General features: G+C 58.8%; 1 protein-coding gene across 13 annotated transcripts in view; it reads left to right on the top strand.

Annotated features, from left to right (window-relative positions):
• Nucleotides 1-20,966, top strand: part of CACNA1E (calcium voltage-gated channel subunit alpha1 E) — a 112,840-nt gene that overhangs the window by 74,215 nt on the left and 17,659 nt on the right. For 10 of the 13 annotated variants that reach the window (XR_010833223.1, XR_010833222.1, XM_067001526.1 and 7 more), the window contains exons 13-38: nucleotides 60-269; nucleotides 1,435-1,547; nucleotides 1,629-1,741; nucleotides 1,851-1,982; nucleotides 2,283-2,355; nucleotides 2,717-2,834; nucleotides 3,147-3,214; nucleotides 4,361-4,458; nucleotides 6,804-6,860; nucleotides 7,891-8,490; nucleotides 8,590-8,852; nucleotides 9,075-9,234; nucleotides 9,620-9,749; nucleotides 10,305-10,364; nucleotides 10,642-10,748; nucleotides 14,177-14,273; nucleotides 15,197-15,357; nucleotides 15,708-15,845; nucleotides 16,271-16,472; nucleotides 16,622-16,786; nucleotides 17,310-17,420; nucleotides 18,268-18,351; nucleotides 18,440-18,565; nucleotides 18,752-18,817; nucleotides 20,525-20,616; nucleotides 20,714-20,879. Coding sequence is in view for 11 of the 13 variants with exons in the window: in XM_067001526.1 (XP_066857627.1) it covers nucleotides 60-269; nucleotides 1,435-1,547; nucleotides 1,629-1,741; nucleotides 1,851-1,982; nucleotides 2,283-2,355; nucleotides 2,717-2,834; nucleotides 3,147-3,214; nucleotides 4,361-4,458; nucleotides 6,804-6,860; nucleotides 7,891-8,490; nucleotides 8,590-8,852; nucleotides 9,075-9,234; nucleotides 9,620-9,749; nucleotides 10,305-10,364; nucleotides 10,642-10,748; nucleotides 14,177-14,273; nucleotides 15,197-15,357; nucleotides 15,708-15,845; nucleotides 16,271-16,472; nucleotides 16,622-16,786; nucleotides 17,310-17,420; nucleotides 18,268-18,351; nucleotides 18,440-18,565; nucleotides 18,752-18,817; nucleotides 20,525-20,616; nucleotides 20,714-20,879 (3,710 nt within the window). In the remaining 2 variants the exon portion in view is untranslated. The remainder of the gene's footprint in view (nucleotides 1-59; nucleotides 270-1,434; nucleotides 1,548-1,628; nucleotides 1,742-1,850; nucleotides 1,983-2,282; nucleotides 2,356-2,716; nucleotides 2,835-3,146; nucleotides 3,215-4,360; nucleotides 4,459-6,803; nucleotides 6,861-7,890; nucleotides 8,491-8,589; nucleotides 8,853-9,074; nucleotides 9,235-9,619; nucleotides 9,750-10,304; nucleotides 10,365-10,641; nucleotides 10,749-14,176; nucleotides 14,274-15,196; nucleotides 15,358-15,707; nucleotides 15,846-16,270; nucleotides 16,473-16,621; nucleotides 16,787-17,309; nucleotides 17,421-18,267; nucleotides 18,352-18,439; nucleotides 18,566-18,751; nucleotides 18,818-20,524; nucleotides 20,617-20,713; nucleotides 20,880-20,966) is intronic. The other 3 variants (XM_067001528.1, XM_067001529.1, XM_067001527.1) reach the window with 1 other exon arrangement.

The raw sequence follows: 20,966 nt of genomic DNA, 5'->3' as shown, positions 1-20,966 counted from the left end.
GGGCTGGGGCACCCGGTTCCTCCTCTCACCTTGGCACCTTCCCCTTTTTTCCCCCTCAGGTAACCCCTTGAGCCGCTCGGGCCTGAAAGGCGCCAGGGTGGACGGTGCCTCCTATCTGCGGCACAAGGAGCGCCTCCTGCGCATCTCCGTCCGCCACATGGTGAAATCCCAGGTCTTCTACTGGATCGTCCTGAGCCTGGTAGCCCTCAACACCGCCTGCGTGGCCATCGTGCATCACAACCAGCCGGCCTGGCTCACACACTTCCTCTGTGAGTCCTTCGTGCCGGGGGCAGAGCGTGCATGGGACGGCAAAATCTCCTGCAAAATCTCGGCAGCCTTTCGTCTCCAACACGCCCTGGCTGCTGGTAGCGGTCTCAGCCCCATGGGGAAACGTGAAGTGTTCCTGGCCTCGTGCCCTTCGGGTCTAATGGATTTGTCAGGCAGACTGCAGGACTCAGGTGGATTTATCCCAAAATTGTGAGCGGTGGTGATGGGGAGTTTGCTGGAGGTCCACCTCAGAGTGCCCACGAGCAATTCAGGGGTGGAGCTGGGGAGGTGTGAGTGCAGGGACGGGGCTGGTGATGCTCATGGGAGGACCCTCTGGTTAAAGGAGTGGTGCAGAGCATGTCATGGAGACCCCAAACTTGATGCCAGCTACTGGGGCATCCCCCAGCCCACCCCGGGCTGCGGGACGAGGTCAGGGCTCAGAGGCAGTACGTCCACATCCAATCTGGCAGACTGCACTGTGCTCAGCCCCCCAGCAGCTGTGTGTTGCTCCTGAGCTGCTGCAGGAGGGACACTGCTGCTTTCCCATCCACGTTTACTCTTCTTCACCTTGAAAACATCCCCGTCAAGCAGCGGGCTTGCCCCAAATCTGCATTGGCACGCTCAGGCCTGCCGGGATCCCAGCACGGCGCGGTGTGGGATGGCAGCTGGTCGTGGTGAGAAGCAGCTTTTGGGCAAGGGGAGGAGCCAGGCTCTTGCCCGCTAATGTTGGTGAAATAGCTTGAGAAGCTTCTCCCTGGCTCGTGGCTGCTTGGCTTGATTATCGTGGCCAAGTTCCAGCCGTGCAATGATTTAGGTCCAGCTTGCTAATGTTCCCCTACAGTGCCTCGTGGTTAACATCGCGGACACCCCAACTACCACCATATAACGCTGAGGAGCTGCTCTGCTCTGTGCCAGTCCTCTCTGGCCTTCTCTAACCACTGGGACACCAGTGTACTTACCCCGAAGATTAATTTGCGGGGTTGGTGCCCTGTTGTTCGCAAATTAGCTCTTGGCAGGCTTGCTTCCCAATCCCATCGTCTGGCCTGAGAGCTGGGGGAAGCAGCGTGCTCCTCAGTGTGTCCCACCTCTGCCGTGTGCCACTTCGGCTACTGGTGCTCCTCGATGCTTGGTGTCCCGGGGGCAGAACGTCTGGGTTTTCTCTTCCAGACTATGCAGAGTTCCTGTTTCTTGGGCTCTTCCTCCTGGAGATGTCCTTAAAGATGTATGGCATGGGGCCACGCCTGTACTTCCATTCTTCCTTCAACTGCTTCGACTGTGGGGTAGGTGGCCCCGGGGATGGGGCATGGGAAGATTTCTCGTCCTGAGCTTGTCTTTGACTCACGGCCATGTCCACTTCACAGGTCACGGTGGGAAGCATCTTTGAAGTGGTTTGGGCCATCTTCAGACCAGGAACCTCCTTTGGGATCAGTGTCCTACGAGCCCTTCGTCTCCTACGAATATTTAAAATAACCAAGTAGGTGCCAGCCACCCGTGCCCGTCACCCTCCATCCCTGCAGCCCAGATCCAGTCACTGCTCTCCTGCTGACACTGCTGCAGGTGCTCCAGCCACATCTCTTTTCTAGGTACTGGGCATCCTTGAGGAATTTGGTGGTCTCTCTGATGAGCTCCATGAAGTCTATTATCAGCCTGCTCTTCCTCCTCTTCCTCTTCATTGTGGTCTTCGCTCTGCTGGGCATGCAGCTGTTCGGAGGCAGGTAGGTTGCAGTGAGTCTGGGGAAAGGGCACTTTGCTGGGTGGTTAATGCCACGTGGTGGTACCCACAGGGTGCTTAGGAAGTCTGCAGCCTTGCTCTCAGCCTGCTGCTGGTACCTCTCCTGCACCAAAAGCCCTGCCCGGGATGTGCTCGGGGCTGGGGGGTTCCTTCTGGCCAGGGCATATTTGGGAACAACCTTCATTGGAGTGGGGGCAGGCCTCCGAAGCACCAACGAGCTGATGGCACAGCGCCGTGGCTCGCTGACCCCTACCCCAGCCTGTTCTTGTCCTTGTGGTTCCAGGTTTAACTTCATCGACGGGACGCCGTCGGCCAACTTTGACACTTTCCCCGCAGCCATCATGACGGTGTTCCAGGTAGGAGCCGGGCTGCAAGGGGGCACAACCCGATGGCCTTGGGGCCATCCGCTCAGTGCTGGATGGGGCTCTTGAAACCAAACGGGTCCAGCTGCTAGGGCATAACTCCCTTGCTCCCTCTCCTACCGCAAAAGTGAGCAGATGGCTCTTTTCTCCATTATTATCAACTCTTCCAAGGTGGAAGAGTTTCCAAACCCTTCTGAGGAGACCCAAATCCTCAGCAAAGCCCCATATCTTCTCCCTCAAGGCTGCCTGCCCTGTGTGCATGGGTGGGATGGGTGGAGGGTGTCCAGGTGACAAGAGGGTGGCCGGGTGACAAGAAGGTGGCCGGTGACCGACCTGCCGGCTTGCTTTTGTGCAGATCCTGACGGGCGAGGACTGGAACGAGGTGATGTACAACGGCATCCGCTCGCAGGGAGGCGTTCGCTCGGGCATGTGGTCCTCCATCTACTTCATCGTCCTCACCCTGTTCGGAAACTGTATCCACCTGGCTGCTGTGCTTGTAGCAGGGGCAACCCCACCTCATCTCCCTCCCCGGGGACACCCACCCCTCCCAACCCTCTGCTCCTCCCTCCTCTCCCCATTGTGGGGGTCCCACCGTGCATGGGGCAGCCCTGGGCACCCCGGGCGCAGAGGAGGAGCTGCCTGGAGATGTGCTGCGGGCAGGACGGATGGGACGGGCAAGGAGTTTGTCCCTGAGCTGGCGAGGAGCCCCCAGGGCCACCCTCCCGTGGTGGCTGCAGGCGCCCATGTCCTTACCGCGTGGCTTGTGCATCCTTAGCTGCCCGCAGATACTCTGCTGAACGTCTTCTTGGCCATCGCGGTGGACAACCTGGCCAACGCTCAGGAGCTCACCAAGGTACGTCCCAGCTGCTCCTTTCTCTCCTTGCCGGTGGCAAGGATGGGTGAGCAGGGAAGGCACTGGCACCAGTGCCCGTGACCGTGCTTGCTCCAGAGCCAGGACCACCGTGTCCCTTAGCTCAGCCCACCTTGCAAAGAGGTCGGGCTCTCCAGGGACACCCACACCTCACATCGAGAGTAGCTTAGCTATTTCTCCATTTAAGCTCCCCAGCTTTGTTTGCGGTCAGATGGAGATAACCCTTATCTATCTGACGAGGACTGTTACTGCCGAGCACTCCGGAGGCGCCAAGGGGTGTCAGTATTTGCTCCCCATCTGCCTGCAGGGCAGCGGAGGTGATTCAGGATGCAATTTAGGATGGTGCTCAAGAAGCTTATTGGGCTTGGCTGCTTTTAAGACCGTGCTGGGGAATATTTGGGGAAGGCTGAAATGTTGGGGCACCCTTTGGGTGAAGTAGGCAAGAGCTGCAGGGGTCATTGCTGTTCTTCGAACGAGCCCAGCGATCCCACGCCGCTCAGATTTTGCACAACCTGTGCCTGTTCCTTGGCTCCTGCGGACTCACCAGGCAGCCCCCATGGGTAAATCCGACCTGTTCCCGGCAAACAGAACGGGGCAGGAGAGCGCAGGGTGCTCCCGTCCCCCTGTTCCCCCACGGTGGGTGCCAGGATCTGCGGCTCGGGAGGAGAGGCTGGGCGAGCCCCTGCGGCATGCCGGCAGCACCAGTTCGAGGCGATGAGGTTTTCGGAGAGGCTGAATGTGCTAAGATGACTCCCAAGGACTTTTATTTTTTTTGCTCTGGAGATGCAGCCAGGCTCGTTAAAGCTGTACGGTCTGTGCCGGGGTTGTCTGTGGGTCCCTGGCCTCCCGTTCTGTCTCACCCCACCCTGTGGCTGTGAAGGAGAGGCTCTGCTGGTCTGTGCCGTTCGGGGTCATTTTGGACCCGCAGGGTTCGCTTCTCCAGGTAGCACTAACGCCTTCGGTGAGATCCAGTGTGATGGGGGAATTGCATCCCCATGGCGTGAGATAAACGAAGGCTGTCTCTGTGCCTTTCTCTTGGCTCCTAAGGTAACCCCACCATCTCCAAGGGGTGCAAGTTCCCCAAAACGCCAGCCTCCCGCTAAGCAAACCCCTCCGTTTCCTCCGCAGGACGAGCAGGAGGAAGAGGAGGCCTTTAACCAGAAGCATGCCCTTCAGAAAGCCAAGGAAGTCAGCCCCATGTCCGCCCCCAACATGCCGGCTATCGAGTGAGTGACCCCACGAGCCCCTCAAGCCCCCTTCCCCTCCCCGGGGGCGCAGAGGGGGATGGGAGGAGATGGATATGCGCCCTCCGTGGGGCAGACACCAGGCCACCAAAGCAGGTCCTGGGGCTGCCCCATGCTCCCTCACCTCCTGCATACGGCAGAAATCTCCCCAAAGAGGCTTCCTACCCCAAAACCCGAAGCTTAAATACGTGAGGTTGCTGCTAAGGGTGAGGGGAGAGGCTGGCGAGGAGGAGGAGGGTGGGTGGTGATCGCTCCTGTGCAGCGTTTGTGGTGGGGCAGGGGGGAGCAGCGGGTGGGGAGCAGGGGGTCCCGGCAGTGCCAAGGTCTGACCCCCCCCCCGGCTGTAATGCGGTTACACGGGATGGAGCAGGCTTGCAAAATCGCATTTCATGGTAAGGGAATTTGATTTGGGGAAGGCAAAAATCCAAACCCACATGAAAGCCTTGACACTCTGTTGAGGAGCCCTGCCTCTGCGTTGCAGCAGAAGAAAGTTATGTTTTTTCCTTCCTGGACACCTTTTTTTTTCTTTTATTTTGCCCTGTCATATGGTCTAAATCACATAAAACTTTGTAAGTCAACATTGGAACGAGGCGTTTTGATTTGTTTCCCAAAACAGTACACTTCGGTACGGCTGGAAGGATTTATTTTTTTATTTTTTTTTTTTATAGAATCCCTTCCCAGGGAATTTTAGGTTTCATTATGCTTTGAAACCAAGCCAAGCTCACACACGGCTGCGTCTCTTTGAAAATTTGCCGAGAGAAACCCAGGCGAGCTCCAAGCCGTGGGGATGGAGGAAGCAGCAAGGTTCAGCTCGGATTTTGGGGAGCTGCCTGAGCTCCTTGGCTTCCCAGGGATGGGATGCAATGGTCCCCCACCCTGCTGGCTTTGGGATGGTATGAGTACCTGTACGACCTGCCTGGGAGTGAAGAGATATTCATGATAAGAGAGAAATCTCCCTCTCTTCCTCGCAAGCAGGATTTGGGGGGTTTATGGGAGAGATGGCAGTTTGTGTGTTGTGACCAGCTCACGGGCATTGTCTCTGGCTGCCAGTGTGAACACGTTGGATAAAGTGAGGAAATAAAGGGATTTAGGCTGCAGAAGGGGCTGGAGAAGGGAGAGAGACGAGAGGAAGAGGCGGGAGATGGAATATATTAGGGCACTAAAGGATTTGCCCGCACATCCTTGCTAGTCTTCCTGCTGCTGTCACTTACAGCTGGCTAGGAAAGCAGATTATTTTTTAATGTTAATTTGTTGTTGTTGTTCCTGTGGCATTGAAATGGGAGATAGTGATATTTGCAGGTCTTTTTTCTAGTTCCTCCCCCTCCTCAGCGTCGCTAGTTTCAGGGGCAGGGGAGAGGGATGCGATGCCCTGGGGGTGACGTTTTCCAGGGTCAGTTCGGGTTCGGGTGCATGCAGTTGGCTTCGGTGGGTCCCAGGTGTGGGCAGGTTCGGCGCATGCGTTTGTGCCGGCGGAGAGGTCCGGTTGCCGTCGGGAGGAGTGCTCCCACGTGGCCAGGCTGCCGTGGGTGGCTGCGGTGCAGCTTGGAGCACGGCGTGTGCGCACGGGCGCCCGTGGTGCAGATGGCTCGGGCTGCTCGGCGCGTGGGTGGCCAGATGGACGCACGCGGGTGCTGCGACGCGACGATGCTGCGCGGCCACTTGCTGCGGGGACGGCGGCAGGCAGCAGGCGTGCACCCCGAGCGTGGCACCGGGCTGTCCCTTCGCCCCTATCTGTGATGGTGGCAGTCACCAGCAGGACCCCGCTGGGTGCTGGGGCTGTGGGTGCCCTGCAGGAGAGCAGCAGGGAGCGCCCCGACTCGCGTGCGTTAGCTCTGCGCGCACACGTGCGCTCGGTCGCATGCAGTTGGGGTGTATTTGCTCACAGCGCACATGCGGCGTTTGCAGAAAGCAGAAAATGTAAATTGCATGCAGATTTGCATATATTAGCTTCGTATCCCATTCTGTGGTCTCAGGGCGGCACACACGGTTGTGTAAATGCGTGGTGATGCTCTGAGCAGCTTGGGGCCAGCCCGACACATCACCTCTACTGTCAAAGCAGCGTGTGTAGCTCAGTGGGAGTGAACAGCTCTTCTTTCGGCACTGGAAAGACCTGCTAAATTCCTGAGGACTGGGATTTCCGAGTGGCTGGCGAGGCAGCTTGCTTGGCCACGTCTCTCTTGCTCCCCAGACCAGATCCACAGCCCCAGGGTGAGCACCGCTGCGTGCATCCCTCTGCCCAGCGGTGTGTGAGCCCCGGTGGGGTGTGCAAATTGGGCCGGCACAGGAGGGGTGCTGGGGATTGAACGGGTTTGTTTTTTCCTCCCCAGAAGAGACAGGCGCAGGAGACACCACATGTCGATGTGGGAGCCGCGCAGCAGCCACCTGTACGTGGGTCGCGTGTCCTCTGTGGCCCCCTGTGTTTTTTTTGGGCAGCCCCTGCCCCGCCTGTGGGTGCCTCAGGGCGCTGCCCTGCACCCGTGTCCCTGCGTGCGCTCGTGGCTCTGTGCGTGCCGAGCCTCCGTGCCATGTGTGTGTGTGCGTGTCGGTGTACCCGTGGGTGTGTACCGGCGTGTGCTCCGTGGGTGAGCAGTGTACGTGTGTGCACGTGCGTGTCTCTGTGTGTCGGGAAGGGAACGTCTGTCCTCGCCGGGCTGTCTGTGTACGTGTTTATGGCGGTGGAAAGGATCCGTTTACAACCCCAGAAGGCGCAGCTCCCCCAGAGCACACCCGCAGGAGCACAGAGGACCCCCGGACAGGCGGGCAGCCAACAGCTGTAGCCCCAAATCCTCGCACACGGGCTCCCCGTGGGACGTGCCGGCTGCAGACCGAGCACAGGCAGGGAGGGGGGCTGTGTGCCCCACTGCAGGCATCCTGCTGTAGGGCAGAGAGTGGCACCTCTCAGTGAGAAAGCCAGCCTTGTACCTGGTGCCTTTTCCCTTTTTACTCTCCATCCCCATCCCATCAGCACTGCCGCCCAAGCCCGGCCATCATTAGGGCAGCGATGCTCCAAAAAGGAGCCTGGCTCCAAGGAGCTGGAGGAGAAAAATCAACCCCAGTGCCGGCATCCTGGCTGCAGCAGGAGGACTTTGGCCCCATTTTAAGTGGTGTCCCCAGGCAAGCAAGGGGACGGTGGTCACCACCAGGCTGGGATGGGGCAGAGGTCTTTTGGAGGGGCAGGGGTCCAGCTTCAGCCCAATTTCCAGCCCCTGCCAGCACCAGAGGGACGCTGAAAGGCTAAAGGGGACTAAACCTCGGTGGCTGGGCAGGTGTTTGTGTCTCCAAGCCCCCTGTGTGCATCCCCATGTCTCGTCACTGGGGCGGTGGGTGCATGCAGCTGGGGTGCCGTGGGGTGAAATGCCGGCACCGGCGGGGTCTCGCGGCGCTGACCCCGCTCCCCGGCTGTCCCCGCTGCAGGCGGGAGCGGCGCCGGCGGCACCACATGTCGGTGTGGGAGCAGCGCACCAGCCAGCTGCGCCGGCACATGCAGATGTCCAGCCAGGAGGGCATCAACAAGGACGAGCCCCCGCTCATCAACCCCCACGCCAGCATCTTCCGACGCAAGAAACCGGGCGACGGCGTCGCCTTGGAGAAGTGCGACGAGGAGCAGGGCGGCAAGGGCGAGCGGCCGCTGGCTGAGGGTCCCGAGCAGCCGGCCCCGGGGACCAAGCCGGGCAGCGGGGAGGACAGGAGGAGCCCATCGCCCCGGGCCAGGCGGGACAAGGAGCTGTGGCACCAGAAAGCGTGCCATGGGAACTGTGAGCCGGGCGAGGAAGGGGCAGGAGGAGGCATCGAGGAGAGGGCGCGGATGAGGCAGAGCCAGCGGCGCAGCCGGCACCGGAAAGCCAGGATGGAGGGGAAGGATCCGGCCCTGGGGAGCCGCTCGGGCAGCCAGGAGATGGGGCTGGAGGAGGCCAGCCCCACAGAGGGGGCGCAGGATGGGGACCGGCGCGGGGATGCTGCCGCGGCGCTGGACCTGATCCAGGGCGAGCCGGAGGCGAGCGGGGAGCCCGCCAGGTTTGTAGCTCGGGGTGGGGAATCTTGTAGCCCCCGTAACTCCTCGAGTCATTGCTTTCCACTTATCTTCTTGCACCTTTTTGTCCTTCCCTCCCACAGGACTAACGGGGTCCTTGCTGAGGAGGGGAGCCCCCCGGCAGCGGCACCCGAGCCCCCCCGGGGGCTGGAGGGCAGCCTGGGCGAGCAGGACTGCAGCAGCCCAGACACCAGCGAGCAAGCCCTGCTGGGGGGAGCGTCGCTGGGGGCCAGCCGCACCGTCAGCCGCAGCGAGCCCGACCTCTCCTCCGACACCGCCAACACCGAGAAGGCCACCGAGAGCACCGCCATCATGATCGATGTCCAAGAGTCCGCTGTGGTACAGAGTGAGGACCCCTCTCTCTTTCCTGAGAGCCTTGGGGGGGAGTTTGGGGAGAGCAGAGAGCCGCTTGTGTGGCTTTTCCCATCCGTGTCCATCGGGTTGGGGTGCCCATCCCAACACCCCTTGCCTTCTCCTCCCCGGGTCCCCACAGCAGGGAGCAGGGCAGGGCTGGAGGCAGAAGCTGCCCCTTGCCCCGTACCTGGCAAAGGCTCTCGTTTTTCTGCAGTTAGCAACAAGACTGATGGGGAAGCCAGCCCCCTGAAGGAGGCAGAGAGCAAGGAGGACGAGGAGGAGATGGAGAAGAAGAAGCGGAAGAAGGAGAAGAGCGAGACAGGCAAAGCGATGGTGCCGCACAGCTCCATGTTCATCTTCAGCACCACGAACCCGTGAGATTTTTTTTATTTTTGGCCTTTGTATTCGGGGCTAGGGAGGGCTGTGAGGGGACAGACACCTATCCTTCATGGAAAAGAGGTGATACCTTTGGGAAGGGGGCTGAATATCTCCCAACAACCTGGTTAACGGTGTCCTTCCCCTGCCCCAGAGCGTTCTCCCCCTGTGCCAGCTACGCTTATCGCTTCCTTTGGACCGTTGGGTGCTAGCTGTGATTTTATTCAATGCTTGTTGCACACCCCTCCATTTTTCTGCCACCCCTTTGCTATGCCCCCGCTCCAGGAGCCTGTACCAATAAGGTCACTAGCCGGGGACGTGGGGTGGGGTTTGCGTGCGCGGGGCACGCCGGTGGCTAGCGGGTCGGGCGCTGTCTCGGCGCAGGGTGCGCAGAGCCTGCCACTACATCGTGAACCTGCGCTACTTCGAGATGTGCATCCTCCTGGTCATCGCCGCCAGCAGCATCGCCCTCGCGGCCGAGGATCCCGTCCTCACCAATTCTGACCGTAACAAGGTGACTGCAAGCCCCCTGTGATCCCCAAACGAGGGGGACACCTCCCTGTGCGCCTCCAAAATCGGGGTGGTGTCGCGGTGATTTTTGGGGATGGGCTGCTGGTGGGCTCCGAGGTGCTGTGTCCGGGCTGGGGGAGAGCAAATGAGAGGGTGGGAACAATGAGGCAGGGAAGACGTGGGTTTGGTGTGAAAAAGGGGTGTTTTGGGTTTGGCAGTGAGAGGTAAAACTGAGCTGGAGCGGCACACGTGGCCACAGGGACGGCTCGTGCCCTTGGCAGCATCTCGGAGGTGGGCAGGTTGGAAGGGGCAGAAAAAAAAGGGAAAGCTGAGCAATTCCAATGGGCAAATCCCCCTTGGCCTTCAAGAAGATATTGCAGTGGTCAGGGGCCACGTAGGGCCGCAGCCTCACGGGAGGGAGGATGTGCAGGACACGAGGATGTAGAGCCCAGGGGTCCGGAGCAGGGCTTTGTCCAGTCACGTAGCTTAAAGTGGGGAGATACCGATGTGCCCAGGGACTGGTTTCCCCCTTGGCAGCACAAATGCCCTCTCTCCGCAGGTCCTGAGGTATTTTGACTACGTTTTCACGGGGGTGTTCACCTTCGAGATGGTTATCAAGGTAAGATGAGGCTGTGCTGGTAGCAACAGGTCCCACAGCATGCTTGCTGCAGGGGGGTGGCTCACAGGGGAAATTGCTCAGTTTTCAGTTCTGGTCCTAAATGCGGATGACAGAAATTTTAAAGCCCGGTTCTTAGCAATAGAAGACAAGAGAGCTCAGCGCCACTTACACCAGCCTCCAGGCTCCCCCGAAACATGATGCTCCTTGATGTGTATCCTAGCTCGGCAGGGCGCTCGATGGCCACGTTGGTGATCTACCTACTTTTATCCCCTCCCAGATGATCGACCAGGGCTTGATCCTGCAGGATGGCTCCTACTTCCGAGACCTCTGGAACATCCTGGACTTCATCGTGGTGGTGGGAGCGCTGGTGGCTTTCGCCTTGGCGTAAGTGGCCGTCGTCTTTTGGGCTCAGCCTCGGCTGGGGCGGGAGGAGGATGTGGCCGCGTGGCATGGCTACAGGACCCTGATGAGTCTGGGGGGGATTCCTCTGTGCTCTGCTTCGGGAACGGCTCCTCACAGCAGTGTGCAAAGCCCAGCTGTACCTCTGGTAGCCAAAACTTGTGTAGCCTCAGAGGCTCGTTGCTCCCTGCTTGTCTAATAGCGGTGAGCGAGGAGGCAGGGAGCGAGTTAGGGAAAGCAGTGGAGATGCTGGGAAGAGGTTGGTGGTGGAACCGGACCTGAAAGGGGCTGTTAATAATAAGGGAATGGGTGGCAGAAGTGGAGCTTTCACCTGCTAAGCATCCTCACCACGTATTTGAGCTTTGGTGCCAAGCAGAGGCTTGTGGCTGCGGGTCCTGCTCCGTAGGGGGGTGCCAGGGTGTGACGGTGCCCGTGTCATGGAGGGGAAGTGTCCAGGGATGGGATTCATCCTGCTCTGAGCTCCTCCTCGTTGTGAGCCCTGATCCCCTGGGAGGACACCCCCGACACTGCGTGGTGGGCAGCATCGTGGCATTTCCCTGTCCCCAGCCCCCCTCCCGAGGGTTGGAGAGGTGCCCTCTGGCATGGGGCAGCTGAAGTCTCAAGGGGCCTGTGCATCTCCACGGATGTTTGCAGCAAACACACGTAACCTGTCCCTGTGGTGGGGCAGACACCGAGCCGCTTGTGCCATGGAGGAGGGCTCTTTATAATGTAAACCTGCACCATTGTCCCTCTCCCCCGGGTCCCCCGGTGGCTCCTGCTGGAGGAGATGATCTCATAAATTCGGGGGTGAGGGGAACAAAGGCACCGCAGCGGTTTCCGATGGGTTTTGAATTGTGAAGCATTTATAAGAATGCCTGCATCTGCCATCAGGGCCCGGGAGTGACATGCTGCCACCCCCGGAGCCACGGGGAGTCTGCGGCAACAGCTGTCCCGACCTGCCTGGTTCATGGTCTGGGGAGAAAAACTCTGACAGGGCTCTTTGAATTCCTCTCCTTTCCTTCTGCCTTGCTAAGTTCTTTGGTACGGGGAGAACTGATGTCTCCCCAGGTGCCCATCTTCTCGTTGGCAGGCAAAGAGATGCCCGTGGGGTGGCTGACGCTATTAGGTGGCGAGAGCAGCTTGTGGGCAGCTCCAGCACCCACTGGCAGAAAATTATATGGGATGCTTTGGTACTGAATTGTATTTTCTGCCCCCTCTGTGGTTGGGTTTCCCTACAGCAGCTGTGGCTGCAGCAGGAGGTCTGTGGGCTGGCTTGTGGTGCCGCCATCACACTCCCGTGGTGCCACCGTCACCCCCTGGCCATCAGTGCCACCTCGAAATAAGAAATGAGCACGTGTCCACCCGTGTCTCTGGATAATGTTGTAGCTTACCCGCTGCCCACTCAGAGCCTGCGCATCGCGAGCAAGAGGCCGCCTGTGCCTGCCTCCCATCGGCAGCTCTCAGCACCGAGAGCTAATGCATCAGCCCAAGTGCAGCCTAAATAAAAAGCCTGATACGCCGCTGTAAATCTCCAAAGAGCTGGAATTAAATTAGCCGGAATAACCGTAACCGTAACTAAAGACCCCACCGGCTTTTGCCTCCCGTGGCACCCTCGGAGGAGGCATTAGCGGGCGGCTTTGCGGAGCTGCCAGGCTGTAAGACCTACGTTTGTGGGTTTGCAGCAGGTGGAGAGGCTGAGCAGCGGTCAGTGCCTGGCTCTTGCCACCTCCCCTGCACCTCCTCTGCTGGGCAGCCTTCTCCTGCACCGCCGGAGGTGAGCCGGGCTGCCCGAGAGGGCTGCGGTCATCCCCGTGCAGCTCCCGTGATGCTTTCCTTACCTTCTTTCTCTCTCTCCTCTCTTTTTCTCCCCTCTGTTCATGCTGTTCGGTGGCTCGGGATCTCCGGCAGGAATGCTTTGGGGTAACTATGCCACCTGGGTGTCTGTGGGGTGGGATGCTGGGGGGTGGGGAGGGACACGGGGAGGGAGTGCAGGTGTCCGTCTGTCTGGCATCTGTGTTGCCCCTTGTCTGCGTTCCTATTTGCCATTCCCCGAGATCTGAGCGCCCTGCTGTGCGCCCTGCAGGTGCAGGAAGGGTGGAAGAATGGGCAGGATTTTCCTTGCAAGCAGTGCAACCCCCTTCCTTTAGAGGAGGATGCATTCACCACGGGTCACAGTGTCCGTGCACACCCCATGATGGTGGGAAGCACACCCAGGGGATGGAGAAAGGGCTGTTGGAGCTAAAGGCAGAGGGGTCTGCCCCAGACTCCCCTCAGATGCCCCAGCTGCACACCCAGGCCCAGCCACTGAGCAAAAATTGGGAGGTGGAAGGTGCAGAGCGGGTCCTGGAGCTGTTGGTGCAATCCCTTCCCACCCCTTTGTGAGGCCATGCTCCTGGGGAGGAGCATTAATTAGTGGTTTTGTTTAAATCTCATAGTGATTACATCCCTTATTGTGCTCCCTGTTGCATTAACCCTCACAAAGGAGCCGTGTAATTTGGAGTGTCTGGAGTTGTAAGTCATTTGCTTGGTGTTTTTTTGAGGGTGGTGATTTTTTTTGATATGACCTTCACCAGCACCTCTCTGCTCCATCCCAGGCTCCATCCCACAGGTTTAGCTAAAAGACAAGAAAAAACTAGCACTGTTGTTGGGATCAATCATCACATTTGAGAAATGAGGGTTGCGGGGGTGCCTTAGGGTTGTTTAGGAAGGAAGCACCACCGGGGAGCTCTGCCTCCCTCAGCTGGCTTGGGGTGGAGGCGAGCACGACCCTGACGTGGGGAGGGAGGAGAGGGCTGAGCTGATGGAGGAGCAGGCTGACCACATCAGGGGGCACTGATGGAAAAGGGCAGAAAGCCTTAGGAGGAGGCATCTGTGCAAGCAAACCAAGCACAGAGCGGGTGCTGAATCCCGAGGTTGAACCAGGATGGAAAACCCTTGGCGAGGGACCTGCCTGTTGGGTTCATCCCTTATTTTACCGGGAATTTCTGGCAGGCAGCAGCAAAACCATTTGCAGCAGTGGTGGCTTTTTGTGAGCCCCATCTGGAAATGTCCTGAGCCTGCAGGAGGGGATGGGGACGTGGGGGCACGCAGCATGCCACCTGGCACCTCCTCACAGTAAGGGGATTCGTTAAGGTAGCCAAGCCCCAGCAAAGGTGCTAATCCTCCGGGGGAGAGGCGGGCTTTATTTTTCATCTCTGACAAGCAAGTGCATGGAAGGAGACGCGTTTAGGTGGGCTGAGCACTCCTTCAGCAGCACGCCTGTGACTGCTGCCCCATGCTCTGGCACGTGGCCCCCCCATCCCCTCCCCGTGCACGTGCTGGGGGCAGCTCTGAAAGCACCCAGCCCCGGGTCCCGAAGGTTATTGTGTCTCCGCTTCATTTTTGGGTGCCTGCGCCTCCCTCCCACGCGGCAGGACCAACAAGGGCCGGGATATCAAGACCATCAAGTCCCTCCGTGTGCTGCGGGTCCTGAGGCCCCTGAAAACCATCAAGCGGCTGCCCAAGCTGAAGGTAACGCTGCCCGCCTCCGACGCTAGCGTCGTGATTAAACAAGTCATTTCCAGGGCATTCGCTGTGCTTTAGGAGCCCTGTTTCCAAACACGGCTCCTCTCAGGCTGCTCCACATCTGGCGGTGCCGTGAGTTATTTAAAGCGAGCCCAGCCGCAGATAGATCCGAGCCAGGTCCTTTGCCAGGGACATCAGGGCTGGCACGGAAAGCAGGCAGCAAAGCCCAGCTGCTCTGCTGGTGAAGTACACGGCCCTGGCTCTGGGAGAGCTCAGATCCCTCTCCAAAGTTCATTATCTTTCCCACCAGAGCAGCTCGCAAACAAGCCCAGATTTTGCATGCTGTGCCGTCCTCGTGTTACAGCAGAGGGGGGTTTCCCTGCTGAATAGCGGCGTTATTTATGCAGTGCAGGTAGGATCATGGATTTCCCTGCTTTAGCTGATGGGGTATGGAGCCAGAAAGGACGGAGAGACCAAGGGAGCCCTGAGTTATCCTCATAAAGGGATATCTGGCCCAGGGTGGCACCCCAGAGACGCAGGTTTTTGTCCCAGCTTTTCCTGGGTAGATGGACTTTGGCTCATGTCACTTCATTTCTGGACAATGCTGGGCTGTGAAGCTCAGGGCTGAGAGCACAGCCCCCGAGCTTTGGGAACTGCTGCTGTTGCAGGCAGGGGCATTCAGTCTGCCTCGTTATCTGGGGCGATGCTGAGCAAAGAAGTATTAAATAATTGGTCTTGGGCGCTGCTACTGGCATCATTGTGATGGTCCCCGTCTGCCGCCCTGGTTGCAGAGAGCACTGGAGGCTCTTTCCTCCTTCCTTCCTCTCCTACTGGGAGTAGGAAATGTCTTCCACACGGTGGTGTTGAGGAAGATTTGGGTCCTGCCCTGTGCCAGGGCTGTTGGTTGCCCACGGTGCCTTCTCCTGCAGGCCGTCTTCGACTGCGTCGTGACGTCCCTCAAGAACGTGTTCAACATCCTCATCGTCTACAAGCTCTTCATGTTCATCTTTGCCGTCATTGCCGTCCAGCTCTTCAAGGGGAAGTTCTTCTACTGCACTGACAGCTCTAAGGACACGGAGAAGGACTGCATGTAGGTGCCCCGCTCGGTGGGCCTGATGCTGCCGACAGCTCTGGCAGAGGCAGGGTGCTGGGCGATGTCCCTTTGGGTAACCAGTGGTGGAGTCCTTGGTCACAGCTCGTTTTTGGCTGTAGTTTCTTGGGATGGGCGACGTAGGCCGAGTCCTGTCCCATTGCTGTGTATCAGCACTCTGCATCCTGTTCTGTCTTTCTTCCTCTCCCATTTCTTTGCTCCCCCCATTTCTTATCCAGCCTCTCCCCATCTGTGGTGTCCCATCACCACATGCTGCCCCCAGGTTTAAAACCCCCCATCTCACGTCTGGCAATGTAAAGCAAGGCCACTGCTCTCTCCCAACCCTGCAGAGGGAACTACGTGGACCACGAGAAGAACAAGATGGAGGTGAAGTGCCGGGAGTGGAAACGACACGAGTTTCACTACGATAACATAATCTGGGCATTGCTCACCCTGTTCACAGTCTCCACCGGCGAGGGTTGGCCCCAGTGAGTATTTTCTCTGTCATCTTCCCTTGAATGGGGTGGGCACATCCTGGTTGTGTTGGTTGGGTCAATAACTGGATATACCCAGGTGGGACTGATGGTAGCAGGGAGGAGAGGAGGGCTGAGAAATTAGGACAAGACAAAAGAGATTTTAACCCCTAGATGAGGTTGGGGTTAGCTTCTTCCTTAGAAAGTGAATGATGGATGATCCCTGCTCCTGCATGGCCATGAGATATATTGTATTAATTGTGGGTCAGTTTTAGCGTTGGATTTAGGACCAGCCCTCTCTCCATGCTCAGGAGAGCCTGGGACAGCACGGACAGCCCATGGCAGCTGGCTGCACAAGGTGGATCCCATGGGAAGTGCTGTACAGTGGCAGTCCCGAGGGACACATCTCTGGTTGCTCTTTTTCACCTGTCTGCCCACAGGGTGCTGCAGCATTCGGTGGACGTGACGGAGGAGGACCGCGGGCCCAGCCGCAGCAACCGCATGGAGATGTCCATTTTTTATGTCGTCTACTTTGTGGTCTTTCCATTCTTCTTTGTCAACATTTTCGTGGCTCTCATCATCATCACCTTTCAAGAGCAAGGAGACAAAATGATGGAGGAGTGCAGTCTGGAGAAGAACGAGGTACAGTCTGGGGAGGGTTTGGGACCTTGGGGCTCCCCAGGCATTTAAAAGGCTGGCCAGTGGTGCAAGTAACCCATAAAAGAAGTGTGGCAGCCAGTGTCCCCTACGTCACCGTTGGTCGGGGTCTGACACAGGTGGTTTTGTTCCAGAGAGCCTGTATTGACTTTGCCATCAGTGCCAAGCCCCTCACGCGCTACATGCCCCAGAACCGGCACACCTTCCAGTACCGGGTCTGGCACTTTGTGGTCTCCCCGTCCTTCGAGTACACCATCATGGCCATGATCGCGTTGAACACCGTGGTGCTGATGATGAAGGTGAGCTGGGCAGGGTCAGGCTGCCCTGCTTAGGGTGGTGGGGAGGAGGAAGATCAGATCCCATCCTGAATGGGACCAGAGGGTATTGAGCTTGTTCTTAGGAGACACTTTGAGGCAGAGCCTGAGCATCTTTTTGCTGCTTGACAAGGGTGTCAGCCTCAGCTCCTGGTGTCTTTAGCACGTGGTCCTCAGTGGCTGTGAGTGGTGATTGGTCCACTAGAGGACCAGGGCAGCTTTTCAGAGGGCTCTGAGAAGGTCCCTGCAAGTTTCCATGTCCAGGTGAAAAATTTGACCATTCTCTCATTAGAGCATATCTCTGCTGCAGGAAGATCTGCACTTATTCTGGGCTTCCTTCTCAGCAGCAGAGGCTGCTGTCCTGGGAGAGGGGTGGGGAGGGGATGAAGGAGGTGGTCTCAAGGCACCGTGGGCAAGGAGCAGGGGCCTGCAGGCCTTCCTGGGGACAGACATCAGTCACAAGAGGCTGGTTGGCCCCCTCCGAGTTCGCAATGTCTGTCTCCCTCAGTACTACTCTGCTCCATACACCTACGAGCTGGCACTGAAGTACCTGAACATTGCGTTCACCATGGTCTTCTCCTTGGAGTGCGTCCTCAAGATCATTGCTTTCGGCTTCCTGGTAAGTGGCTGATCCTGTTGTTGACGAGGGTGTTAATTTGCACTTAGCACACCTCAGCCCTCCGGTTCACGGAGGGAAGGTGTTAATAACATGATGCCGGTGCCATCTATTTTGGGTCCCAGCCTGGGAGCTGCTTGCAGGCTGGCAGTTGGAACCACTTCTTTGGCTCCCGTTAGACTTCCCACTGCTAGATGCTGGTTTCTCAGTCAGCACAGACCTTCCAGGCTTCCCGGGCCAGCAGCCAGAGCTGCTGCAGGTTGTGAAGCCCGTGTCCCAAAGGGATCGATGGGTTCAGCCTGCAGCAGCAGGCATCCTGCGGCCGGAGCTTGGCACTGCTCAGCTTTAAGCAGATTTCCACTGCTGTGGGTGGGTGTTGTGCTGGGGAAAGCCATGCCACAGGACTTCTTGCCTCGTTTCTGCCGTGCTGGGGGCACGGACCACGTACCGGGCAGCCCCTGTTGCCACCGTGCTGGTGGCAGCGGTTCCTTGTCCCTGGGAGCCACCGGGTGCCCGTGCATTGAGCCAGACCTGACCAGCAGCGAGACCTCTCCATCTAATTCCCGGTCCTCAAGTCTCCAGCTGCTCTTTTAAGCCCTGGGCTGCTTTTTCTTTGCAACCCTAGGAGGACACAGCATCCTTGTGGCCATGGGGGTCAGTGTGACGAGTTATTGCCACCTGTGGCCACCAGCAGGCTGGGCATCCTGGTGCCAGAGCAGCCCGGGAAGGGATCCGTGCGTGCCTCCCATGAGCTCTGCGCTGGGAAGGAAGGCTTTTCCCACGTCCCAGCGCCCTTCAGACTGGCCACCCCGATCTCAAATCCACCCTCCCTCTCTCCTTCCTCCCACAGAATTATTTCCGGGACACCTGGAACATCTTTGACTTCATCACCGTCATCGGCAGCATCACGGAGATCATCCTGACGGACACCAAGGTGACAGGCACGGCCTGGGCTGGGGGGCGCTGGCAGGGCTGGGGGGGCTTCTGCCATCCCCTGACCCCCTCCTCCCCTCTGCTCCCAGCTGGTGAACACGAGCAGCTTCAACATGAGCTTCCTGAAGCTCTTCCGAGCGGCTCGGCTCATCAAGCTGCTGCGCCAGGGTTACACCATCCGCATCCTGCTCTGGACGTTCGTGCAGTCCTTCAAGGTAAGCCCCGCGTGCCCGGGGCTCCTGGGGGTGCTGCTATAGCTGGGGTGCTGCTCCCCTGGCCTTGCTCCTCAGTTAGCTCGCAGGAGAGATGGTTTGGAGCAGTTTACCTGCTCGCTGCTCTTTCTGTGTGCCTCTGGAGCTGGACCTGAGCTGAAGGAGATGACTCATGTGCTTCCCTCGCAGGCCCTCCCCTACGTCTGCCTCCTGATCGCGATGCTTTTCTTCATCTACGCCATCATCGGGATGCAGGTGGGCACGGACAGCTCGGCGCGCAGCCCTCCGGCACGGCCGTGTGCTCAGCACCACGCTGCACGGCATCCAGCCCGGGTGCCCAGGGGGGTCCCAGGGGTGGGAGAGCTCATTCAGGAGCCGCAGAGACACATGTTCTGTGGCACTGCTGGGACCTCAGATGCCCTCCTCGCCTGTACCCCTGGGGACGTGGGGGCTCAGCTGGGCACCCTGTGTGGCAGCTGCTCCCAAATCACCACCGCTTCGTTCCACAGGCATTGTGCTTTTAGGGGTTGTACCCAATAACCTCTAAAACCAAAGGGACCGTGGCATGGCCACCCGCAGCCGTGCACCCACCCATCCCTCCACGTAGGGTTTTTGTGGGCTTGATGCTGGTGGGATCCTGATTTTAGGGCCCTGCAGTGACCTACCAAGGGGAGGTATGCGGAGCCATGAGCTCCCCACACTCCAGCCTGGTGCAGAAGCGGCACGTGAGCGAAAGCTCCCGGTCAAACACGTGCTGGCGGGGCTGGCTCGGTGACTAAGCCCCACGCTGAGGATCTCACAAAGCATCTCTGCTCACGCTCGGGGTTTGGAGCCGCCGGGTGAGCAAGCCACCGCGATAACGAACGCGCTCAGGGCTAGGAAGGGCTGGGGAGGGGAGGGAGCAGATTTTGGGGAGTGGGCAGCGTGGTCGCCTCCGGCTCGGGCTGCTTGGCAGCGCTGGTGTTTGGTCTCCTCCCGCCCCGAGAGTCGCGTGGCTGCTCTTGTCCCACACATCCCAGCACCGGCTCCAGGTGTTCTCCGCGCTAAACAACTGCCATCTGACTCAGCCCCCCTCCCTGCCGTGTGGTAGTATTTGATTTATTTTATTTTTTAACACTATTGTGAACAAATCCCCAAGCAGTAAAGTCTGTGGGCGTTATTTGAGCAAAATAGCTGGAGGCAGAAAATATTCTACAATTACACATTGCAAAAAAACCTGTACAGGGAAAAAATACTCTGCAGTTGGTGTATTTTTAGATTCATGGAAAGTGGAATAAATATTTAACAGTAATAACAGCACATTTTTCCAATTTGAGGCACTTTGCGAACATTCATTGTCCTATTGTGGCCTTGGCTGTGGGTCATTGTTAGGCTATTGCCCAAATCTGGGGCTTTGTTGCCTCTTTTGGCCCTGGGGACCTCCTGGGAAGGGCCCAGAGCTGGTAGTCCCCAGTGTCTGTCTGTCTGTGGTGGGCTAGCAGTCCGTCTGTCCCTTGGGCACTGAGCGTTTCCCCACCCTCTTCATGCCACTGTGCCCGACCCTAGCATCGCGGGTCGTCTCCTCTCAGTGGGAAAAGCTCCTGGGGGCTTCCATCCATCACCCACCGCTGCCCCAGGACCACAGCACCCACGCAGGGTGGTGGGACCCATCCCTGTGCCCCCAGTGTGCTGGGACCCCTGGGACCCGCGTGACGCTCGGCTGCTGCACAGTGGCCAAATTCAGCTCATCCCACACCCCCTGCCCTCCCATTTTCATGGCAGCTCGGCCTCCGGCAGCCTCTACCACCTCCTGTCCTTGCTGGGCAGGATTTGTGCCCACATGCCCTCACGGGGCTGCTTCTCCACCTGGGCTCTGGGGCAGGATCCGTCCGGCAGCACATCGTGCGCCCCGAGCCAAGGTGAGCGCGCAGCCGCTTCCCTGGCACCGGCGGTGTTGCCTGAACCTTTTTCTCCCTCCGGCAGGTTTTTGGCAACATCAAGCTGGATGAGGAAAGCCACATTAACCGGCACAACAACTTCCGCAGCTTCCTGGGCTCCCTCATGCTCCTCTTCAGGTAGGGAACCACAGGTGGGGGGCTGGCGGTGGGGGGACCTCCTTCCCCGCTCCATCCTGCCTGCCGTGGGGTGCTGAGCACGGTGCCTTGGGCGCAGGAGTGCCACCGGGGAGGCATGGCAGGAGATCATGCTGTCCTGCCTGGAGGGCAAGGGCTGTGAGCCGGATACGACGGCAACGTCCGGGCAGAACGAGAATGAGCGCTGCGGCACCGACCTGGCCTACGTTTACTTCGTCTCCTTCATCTTCTTCTGCTCGTTCCTGGTGAGTTCCCCGGCCCCGTGCTGTGCCACCCGCTGTGCTTTCTCGGTTCCTCGTTTAACTCCATCTCACCCTGACTTCCCTTCCTTC

The sequence above is a fragment of the Anser cygnoides genome, chromosome 8 (assembly GCF_040182565.1).
Source record: "Anser cygnoides isolate HZ-2024a breed goose chromosome 8, Taihu_goose_T2T_genome, whole genome shotgun sequence".
Lineage (NCBI taxonomy): Eukaryota > Metazoa > Chordata > Aves > Anseriformes > Anatidae > Anser > Anser cygnoides.
This window is presented reverse-complemented; position numbering and strand designations above follow the sequence as displayed.